General features: G+C 37.0%; 2 protein-coding genes across 2 annotated transcripts; both read left to right on the plus strand.

Moving 5' to 3' along the window:
- LOC133740325 (ceramide synthase LOH2) lies at nucleotides 1–6,815 on the plus strand. Its single transcript, XM_062168265.1, has 6 exons — nucleotides 1–459; nucleotides 3,084–3,295; nucleotides 4,299–4,454; nucleotides 5,250–5,435; nucleotides 5,528–5,706; nucleotides 6,416–6,815. The coding sequence occupies exons 1-6, from the start codon at nucleotides 343–345 to the stop codon at nucleotides 6,433–6,435; spliced, it is 870 nt and encodes a 289-aa protein (XP_062024249.1). The 5' UTR covers nucleotides 1–342; the 3' UTR covers nucleotides 6,436–6,815.
- Nucleotides 6,816–7,343: 528 nt separating this feature from the next.
- On the plus strand, nucleotides 7,344–10,285 carry LOC133739023 (alpha-amylase-like). The gene is made up of 5 exons (XM_062166737.1): nucleotides 7,344–7,479; nucleotides 7,588–7,915; nucleotides 8,004–8,133; nucleotides 8,955–9,760; nucleotides 9,921–10,285. The coding sequence occupies exons 2-5, from the start codon at nucleotides 7,829–7,831 to the stop codon at nucleotides 10,173–10,175; spliced, it is 1,278 nt and encodes a 425-aa protein (XP_062022721.1). The 5' UTR covers nucleotides 7,344–7,479; nucleotides 7,588–7,828; the 3' UTR covers nucleotides 10,176–10,285.

The raw sequence follows: 10,285 nt of genomic DNA on the forward strand, positions 1-10,285 counted from the left end.
AATAGCCGTGGGTCTGAGATATTAGATAGCAAAAGCATATACCATACACATACGCCATTACAGTAACCAGAGAATCAAGCCCAAGATCTCCACCTCTCTCTCTACCCCAACCCCTCTCTCTCTCTCTCTCTTCTTCTCTCTCCTTCTCTCTTCTCTGATTCTCAGTTTCCGAGCGAATTAGGGCAGAAGGCAGATCGGAAATGGAAGAAGGTCGAGGGCAATCGTGGCATTGCCGATTCTGATTTTTCCGGCGGGCAGTGAGGTCGATACCGGCGCGTGAGTATTGATTCGGTTCGGTGATTGGTTGATTCCTTTGGGCCGAATTGTGGTTCCAAGACAGAGATGGATTCGTTCTGGAGCCACAATGCCGCCCCAGACTCGTCGCATTTCCTCGTCGCCATCTACTTCGCCGTTGGATTCTTCTTCGCTAGGCTCTTCCTTGATAGAGTCATCTTCACCGTAAGATTTCTCTCTCTCTATCTCTCTCTTCAAAGTAGCTTAATCCTGCTCCTGTGCTTTTTTCTTTGAATCTTGAATATTCGTCATGAATCTTGGATGTGCATCATCCTGTGGTTCTTATAGTCTCTGCATCATCTTGTGCTTCTCGTGCTAATAATGACTCGGTTGAGCTTGGTATAGAGTATTTATGATATTTAGATACTATGATTAATTGATCATCCCAAAAAATGGGAGCGTTCGTGCACTTTTTAGCTTCACTATGCAATGCATTGGTGGTTCGAAGGATTGAGGTATTCCTTGTAGACTTGTAGTTGGAGGGAAAGAATAGTAGTTGAGGTTAGCAGACAGTTTGGAATTATGGCAGTCGAGTAGCTTTGGGTCTATTGGGATTCGGAAGAGAGATTATTACTGAGCAGTTTGAGGATGTTATGGTTGTCGTCATTTCAGTTAAAGGTTGTTCTTCTGGGTTGCAGTTTGTGTTAACTTTATAGTGATTTCAGGGAAAACTTGAGATTTCTGATTATTTGTCAGATTTTGGGGTTTAGGTTGAGTGGTTTATTGTTAACTAGATATTGATAGTGGGATGATCAAGTATCCGGAACTGCAAGATTTTGGTCTAGCATCCAGAAAGGGTGGTCTTTCTATGCCTTAAACATTATAGTTGCCTAGCCTCCCGAATACATGAAAAATTGAGTTGATTTATCAGATTTGCGGTGCAAGTTGATGGTCTATTATCAACTTGGGTGATAGTGGGTCATTCAAGGTTTTGGCCTAGCATCTGAAAATGGTGCTTTTTGTGTTGATAATGGAGGTTGTCTCAGCCGGTGAGATTGGCTTATTTGGTGTCAGCTTTTAGTTCAAGGCTAACTATGTTGGGTTAAATGTTGTTTATCAATTTCATTTGAGACTAAATTCTAGACCCTTAACTTGGTTTTGTTTAAAGTAGAATGTAGGGCCCCCAGTAATATAGTCTGTTTACATCCTGTTAAATTGCTTTAATTCAAGCACAACTGGGTCTATTAGTCTGAGTGAAGACTAATTTCTAAAGAATATACTAAGGAGACTTGATGTCTTGGAGTTCTATATAAAATGCCAATTTACTCTATCCATGAGCTATATCCAATTATTTGTCCCTGTAGTGATATTTGTTCCTCATTTGGACATTAGGGATAAGTTTCCTCAATTTCTGTCAAGTGTCCATCTAGCTGAGAAAGTTAGAAGCATGTCCTCCTTCCTCTTTGGTTGTAAAAACCCCTGTTGAAATGACTTGCTGTAATTGCAAAAGAAGTCGTTTCTGTAGTGATATTTGTTCCTCATTTGGACATTAGGGATTAAGTTTCCTCAACTTCTGTCCGGTGTCCATCTAGCTGAGAAAGTTAGTAGCATGTCCTCCTTCCTCTTTGGTTGTAAAAACCCCTGTTGAAATGACTTGCTGTAATTGCAAAAGAAGTCATTTCATTACTTTTTCATTGCAAATCCATTATTTTTGGAGACAGGCTTAAAATTTGCTCAACAAACTTTTCTCTTTATTCTGGAAAATTTGGTCCAGTAGATGATTATAGGACCATGATGAATGCCTGAACATGTTGGGTAAATATGCTTTGAATAGGAATTCTGCATTTTGGCATTTAGGTTTAGCAATTATTCAGTGGCTCTGATCCAGAGTGTGTACATTATTTAATTGTGATGGCCTTCAGATTCAGGAATAGATCTGCATCAGTTTGTTGCCCCATAATATTAGCTGTCAAGTGTTATGATATATATATATATATATATATATATATGTGGAAGAAACTAGATACACACACACAGAGAGTTTCGCCTAATATTTTGTTGGCCTTTTTGTCTACTATAGGAACTGTTGTTAACTTCAGCATCAAGTTAAGCTCGTATCTAAGACACTTATTTTAGTTAAATATATTTCTCAAGACTCGGGACAATTTAGATGTGAAATTTTGAATTTTGGATTTCACTTGAGAATAATTTCATTTGAATCTACCTGGAATTCTTATGGAATTCATATAAATCTGGTAAAGTAGCATGCTTGCATTTTTTTTTTTTACTTAACCAAATAGGATAATTATCAATTCTATTGCTGGTCCTGTTCAAGGACTCAAGGTTGACTGAGAAGCCTGGGAGATATTCAATTGTCTACTTTCCCTCTTTAAACGAAACTTTTTCAAACCCACAGACATAAGGGTATCAGGTTTTCTTCGAGTTCCCATTTAAGGACAAATGATGAATTTAACAAGAACGTCAATTCCTCGGACCATAGGGGCTCTAGGTTTATAGATCATCTTCTTTTTTCTGCTTAAAAGTTGGATATTCTTTTATCACTTTGTTATGAGATAATATTATAATTAGCAATTAAGAAGGTCTGCTTGTCATTATCCATGTAAGCAATCCACGGTCTGGTGATCATGCTCATGGACTGATTTCTGATTTACTAACAGTTCTGCTGGTGTGCCTTTCCAAATTGGTTGGCACTCTTGATGTTCTTTCTATGACGTGAAATTGTTTTATTCATGTGAAAGAAAGTTATAGAAACAGTGTTGACTGATTCTTCTGTCATTTGTTTTTGTCTATTATTCATGTTTTATATTTTTTATTTTTCTGCATTTCAGAGGCTTGCCATCTGGTTGTTGGGTAAAGGTTCTGCTCCATTGAAAAAGATTGATATGGTCCAACGGGCAAAGATTGTAAAATGCTCAGAGTCAATGTGGAAGTTAACATACTATACAGCCGTTGAAGCTTGCATTCTCAGTATAAGCTACCACGAGCCATGGTTCACAGATACAGCAGAGTACTTCAAAGGCTGGCCAAACCAAGAGTTGGGGTGAGTAACTCATACGGTGGTTACTTGTCCTACATTTCCACTACTGATTAGATGAACTTTTATTCAATGCTGAAGATTTGAAATGATTTGTTTTAATATCTAAAAGAACACGAGAGAAGAATTTCTGTTTATGTTCTCTACAGACCAGCATTAGCGGCTGGTATTGTTACAGATTTTAATAGAATAGGCAAAAGGCTTACACATAAATATTAAGGGAATTAATTAATTGGGAAGTTAGTAATTTGCAGTTTTGTCGAATGCTGGAGGCATATTTTTTGTTGCAAAATAAGCTGTAAATATGATTTTCAAACTATATAGTTTTAACTCTATTTTTCTTCATTTCTAGTTGAATTGTTTGTTGACATGAACTCTGTTATCTCCTGGCCACTCTAAAAATGTCAATCTTTCTTTAGTATGGTGTCGTTTTCTTTTTGCAATTCATAATTTTTAAGGTAATGTACCATTTACCTTTGGTCTCAAGACATAGGGCAATGCATTTCAAGTTCTACTCTTATATATGCCATATTGAAGAGCTTCATCTGTCCTTTAGTTAATGTATAAGAAGGCGTTGCCTTGCAATTGTAATTATTGAAGGATGTCAGTCATACTAACGTAGTGGTCAAGATGATTCTGGGATATACTTTCATCCTTATCCATACAGATTGGAGGGCTGTGTTGTCTCAAGTTTAATATTTTTTTAATTTTGATGTATGTTTTAGTTTTTTTTTTTCTGTTTTTTTGTTTTTGTTTTTGTTTTTTTTTGTTTTGTTTTGTTTTGTTTGGTCATCCTATGACATTTTATAATGTTTCTAGCAGCCGGTAGGTTAGAAGTTCTGCTTGTTGTTTAAGCATACAGCTTGTTTCTGTATTTGTATCCTAATAAAATCTGTTTTTCTCTTGGAGAAGCAACTTAAAAAGAGAAATAATCATTTTTGATGACTCAGATTTAGCGGCATAAAATTTACGAATTGATTATTCTGATTCTGTTCCTTTCTCATTTCAGGCTTCCCTTAAAGCTTGTCTATATGTGTCAATGTGGATTCTACACCTACAGCATTGTTGCTCTCCTTACATGGGAGACTCGAAGGAAGGATTTTTCAGTGATGATGTCTCATCATGTAATTACCGTCTTCCTGATTGGATGCTCATACGTTACAAGGTATGTTTCTGTTTATGTGCAATGCATTATCTATGTTAGTACTACAAATATGTGTTTACATGTGGAGGATATCATGCAATAATTTTCTTTCATTCTTTGATGTAAGCAAGTAGAAAACCAGGTAACCTGGCTCCATAACAGTCTTAAGTCTTAACCTCTATTGTTAGTTTGATCTGGTGACTTGCAGTAGCCATAGTCCTAAGTTATCAATGTAGGAAATCGCCTGTTGAGATACTGTTTTGATAGCACCGAGTGTCCCTTAAACTCTGGGGGATAGTATTAAGTAATGAACTTTGACAGCCCTGCCTCCCTCCTTCCCTCTTTTACATTGAGAAAAGCACTCTTTGAAGCTTAGTGCATTTAAGACCATCAGTATATTGAGAAAAGTACTCATTGCATATGATGACATATAGATGATATGAAAATCTTAAGTATTATTATAAAGCTTAAAAGCTAGGCTCCTTTCCAATCTTATAGGCTTCACCAAAATATGTATGGGGTAAATGCCAAAGAAATGAGTTGATCAAACACCCTAGCTTTGGTACTCGAACGCCCAATGTATTTTATTTGCTTGTCCATGCCACTAATGTCTACACCTGTGCATGTAGAGATATATAAATAATATATAAGTATAGATAAACCTGTGCACGGATGTGAGAGAAATCTTAAAAGGGTCGAGGCTTTAAGGTCAAGCTGCCCAATATACTTAAAATTATCTTGGTTTGTACATGTATTAAATCAGTTTCACTTGAAACAATCAACTAAGACTAAAAGTAACACACTGTCCACTTGCAGCTTTTTCCGGATTGGCTCAATCATTCTTGCCCTGCATGATGGGAGTGATGTATTCATGGAAGCTGCCAAGGTCTTCAAATATTCCGAGAAGGAGCTTGCAGCAAGTGTGTTCTTTGGATGTTTTGCTGTGTCATGGCTCATACTGCGGTTAATATACTTCCCCTTTTGGGTCATAAGCTCAACAAGGTCTGCTCTCATGGTAAATCATTTTATTATACCACATATAGATGTATGGTGGCTGCTCCCACTTATCTGTTCTTATGGTTGCTTTTTTACAGCTATGACCTTCTTAAGCACTTGGATTTGTCAAAGTCCTCTCATATAACACTGTACTATGTGTTCAATACGTTGTTACTGACGCTGCTTGTGTTCCACATATACTGGTGGGTTATGATATACTCAATGATTAGGAGACAACTGAATAATAGAGGAAAAGTTGGAGAAGATATAAGATCAGGTAAACCATATATACTGCTTACAAGTTTAAATTTTACAAAACCCTGTGCTGCTTATAATATTCAATTTCAGTAATTATATTATTATCTGTGGAAAGTATATACTCTCCACCGCTCACTCTTTGGTTGAGTAATGCTAGAAGCATTTAGTATGTTATGCAAGTAAATTCTTCAACTCATATGTGGTGGTTTGGTATCACTTGTCCATACAGACCTGGTTGTCACTGATTTTGAGGTGTGGAAATAGCTTTCTCCGGAAATGGGAATATGGCTTTTTGGCTTAATATGTTTCTCTTTCCATACTTTGTATTAGCTTCAGCTTGGTCCACTGGACTGCTCTTTGTATGGTTGTATAGTGAATGGGTCCCAAATGACATAATTAATAGTAGGATTTGTTTGATTAGTGTTTCAATTTTTCAGTCAAGTCGTGTTCTTCATTCATTATACTCGGACCTACCTTGTTGTGTTGTTGAGACTTGAGACCATATGTGACAACTACTCTCATGGAAGGTCAAACACATTTTAACAGTGAATACCTGTTTGTAGGTTGGCTAATAAACACAATTCTACTGCTAAGCCTGGAAAGATTGTTTTGTATCAAAGAATAAATCACATTTTAACATTATACACATATATCTTGCTGTGTTGATTTCTTTTAATGGTTTTAGATGTCATTACTTGAGTTCTGATGATTTTCTCTGCTGTTTACAGATTCAGACGATGATGATTAGGCGGAAGATTTTGTCCAAGGTTTCTTTGTCTTTGTTAATGCTGACCTGTATGTAGGTTATAGCTGCACTCAAAAGTGGCCCTTATCTGTAGGAAGGGGTTGATAATCTCTTCCATTATCAAATTTTGTTTGAGGCCTTCACAGATCATGGCTCATATTACCATGTATTCTTTTTCTTTTTGTCTTTTTGGATGGAGTCTCTTGTTATATGGTGTATAAGTAATAGGTAAATTCCTGTATAATTCTTCTCTCTGGATAATCACTTGTATTGAGATTAGCCTTTCCTATGGAGAAATGAAAGGTATTCACAAATTAGTAAAAAGAAAATATTCCATGTAATGCTTTTTCTTCAAAGGTATTAGTATTATTTTGGATTTCTCATTGTTGCTTTTAAGGTTAGATATGTCTAAATGCTGTACAGTACTCACATTCCGGGATTCATGTATGGTTTCACATCAAAAACCAAAAAAGATTAGTGAACGGATGGAGGTCGTGGAATTCCAAATTCTTGCTTATAGTATTTTGACATTTCCTGTCAAAGGGACAATGAACGTGAGTACATCAGTTGAGAAATTTGCGCATTCACTCTAATACTTGCTTCTGAAGTACAGAGTCTTGATCTTCTAGCATCCATTCAATCCACTAGACTAGTTTCACTGGAAGGGTTCCAAAATTGTGCCTTCGAAGTTCATATAAAATGCGTACTAAATGCAACAGAGTGATGCCATTTCTACGTGTGGAATTTCTTTGGTAAGGAACAACTTGGACAAACCGGGGGACTTTTATGTGTCAAGTCACCGCCAGTGATTTCCAGATGTCCTTATTACAAGGTTCTCATCGTAGACTCTACCTATATTTGTACTAGTTGTACGAACATTCCAAAACATTATATGCTGCTAACTTTTGACATGGGTATACCAATGAGTACGTTATCCATTTTCCATGGCTACATTTCAAAAGGTGTCCAGTTTTCAAAGGAGCATAATCAGCGGCTAAAGGAGCTCAAAGCCCATGAAAACTTACAATGTTGAATCCAAAGCATAAGGTAAAATAAGAATTCTATCTAACCCTGTCTCTTTTGGTAACATGAAAACAACGTCTAGTGTTTCCTAACGTTTACGGTAACTCGTTCCATCTCTTTTCCATTTTACAGAAAGACGAAGGCTCTCACCAAATTAAAGACGAAGATTATCCCCAAAACTTAACTTGGAAAATTCAGGGTAACGGTTGAGTTGGAAAACTTATCCTTGGAAATTAGAGGTGCCTGGAAGCTGATTTTTCCTTTACTCCTCGATCTGGCATTAATTAGTTGCCATGACAGTGATGAAAACGGACCCCTATATATAGAATAAGCTCAACACAGAAGGATTGCTTCATCACAAATCAGGAGAGACATGGATTCACTAAAAATTTCCCTCCTCTGTTTCCTACTCTCTGTCATTTTCATACCCAACTTCACTGCTTCCCAAATCCTATTTCAGGTACTGAGAGAAGCGCATAATCTCTCTCTGTCTCTCTTAACTTTTTCTTTTCTTTTTTTGGTTGGTTATTGGTGGTTGGTGATCTCAGGGGTTCAATTGGGAATCAGCAAAGAAGGGAGGATGGTACAACATCCTGAAGCAGTCTGCAGCTGAACTAGCTTCTTCAGGAATTACACATGTTTGGCTTCCACCACCTTCTCATGCTATTTCAGATGAAGGTATATATTTTGTTACTTTCCCAAAACTCTCTTTTGTACTTGATTTGTTACCATTGAGCAAGATTTTGGTAAACTTTCTGAGCTACATGATGATCTGATCTGAACTAGTACACAACGTCGACCACAAGAGTCAGATTGTAAAACTTTGTCTCTGGTATAGAAATTAAACAATTTTGCAAGTTTGGTTGGATAGTAGTTTTGTAACAACATGAATGAGAAACTATTAGAAAACAGGCCTCTCTTCGGAAAAATGTGGAAACATTCTTTTAAAAGATTTCAAAATTGCAGAACTGTTACAGATTTCATCTGTGAGCCATCTAGCTACCTACACCATATATAGTTTACAACTTTACATGATGTAACTTTAAAATTGGTAATTAGTATATACATCAATCAGTAGGGACAATTGCATTTTTGATACCTATGTTTCAAATTTGCAATTTAATTTAGTTCATGTGTCTTAACTCTTAACACTCTGTGTCATTTAGCAAACTTGTTAGAAGAAATTTTAACTTGCGAAAATCATAGCGGTGACTGAAAGCACAGAGATAAAAGCCACAATTGTATTGTTAGGCACATGATTTATCATATAAGCGGCACAATTCATCAGGAAATGTCAATGATTAAGAGTTCAATATCAAACACTTTTTTCAGTTTGTGCATTCGAATTGTTAAACCAAACCGGTTTGCTTTATTCCAAGTGTACTAGTACATATCTCCTCAGTGTTTATGCTAAATGTTGATAGCATTGTATTCGGCTATTAGCATCAGTTCTGTGATTATTATATGACAATTAACTGAACTCAACTTCTTTGTTTAAGGATACATGCCTGGCAGGCTGTATGATCTCAATGTATCTAAATATGGAAATCAAGATGATTTAAAAGCACTGATAAAAGCCTACAGTGACAACGGGATACAGAGCATAGCAGATATTGTTATAAACCACAGATGTGCAGAGAAGCAAGATGAGAGAGGAATATGGTGCATTTTTGAAGGAGGAACACCTGATGATCGCCTTGATTGGGGGCCGTCTCTTATTTGCAGTGATGACACACAATATTCTGATGGCAAGGGCAACCCTGACACTGGAGCTGACTTTGGGGGTGCTCCTGACATTGATCACAAAAACACAAGGGTCCAGAATGAGCTCTCGGATTGGATGAATTGGTTAAAGACCGAAATTGGGTTCAGCGGATGGCGATTTGATTTTGTCAAGGGATATGCTCCAGAGTTCACCAAGTTATATGTGGCAAACACAAAGCCTAGTTTCTCAGTAGGAGAGTTTTGGAACTCCCTTGCTTATGGAAGTGATGGTAAACCGGAGTACAACCAGGACAACCATCGTAAAGAGCTTGCTGGATGGATAGGGAATGCTGGAGGAGAGGTTACTGCATTTGATTTTACAACTAAAGGGATACTTCAAGCTGCTGTCCAAGGTGAACTGGGGAGGTTGAAGGACTCAAATGGAGGGCCTCCTGGATTGATTGGAATATCGCCACGCAATAGTGTGACTTTCATAGACAATCATGATACAGGTTCCACACAAAAGTTGTGGCCATTTCCATCAGATAAAGTCATTCAGGGATATGCTTACATTCTTACTCATCCAGGGATCCCATCGATAGTACGTCCTTTTTTTTTTTTATCTTAATTCGTCGTCTTCTCACAAACTAAAGTGACATAGTCATAAGATCAGGTTGCTATTGCTCAAGTGAAAGTGCATGTTCATAGTTTTATCACTTGTGGTCCATTATTCTAATAATTTTTTGTACATCTTGCAACAGTTCTATGATCATTTCTTTGACTGGGGATTGAAAGAGGAGATCTCGAAACTTACTGCGATTAGGTCCAGGAATGGGATCAAACCCGACAGTGCCGTGCATATCCTAGCAGCTGATGCAGATCTCTATTTAGCTTCCATAGATGATAAAATCATAACCAAGATTGGTCCAAGATCCGACGTTGGGAACCTTGTACCTCCAACATTCAAAATTGCAACCTCTGGAAATGATTATAGTGTTTGGGAGAAAACAGCATGAAAATGTTGTTTATAAAGAAATAAATTAATAAAGTACTAGTAATTGATGTATTGCAAGTGCGTATCAAGGAGTAATACAATGGAAAAGTAAGCCCTATAGCCTTATTCGAA

This window comes from Rosa rugosa, chromosome 3 (genome assembly GCF_958449725.1).
Source record: "Rosa rugosa chromosome 3, drRosRugo1.1, whole genome shotgun sequence".
NCBI lineage: Eukaryota > Viridiplantae > Streptophyta > Magnoliopsida > Rosales > Rosaceae > Rosa > Rosa rugosa.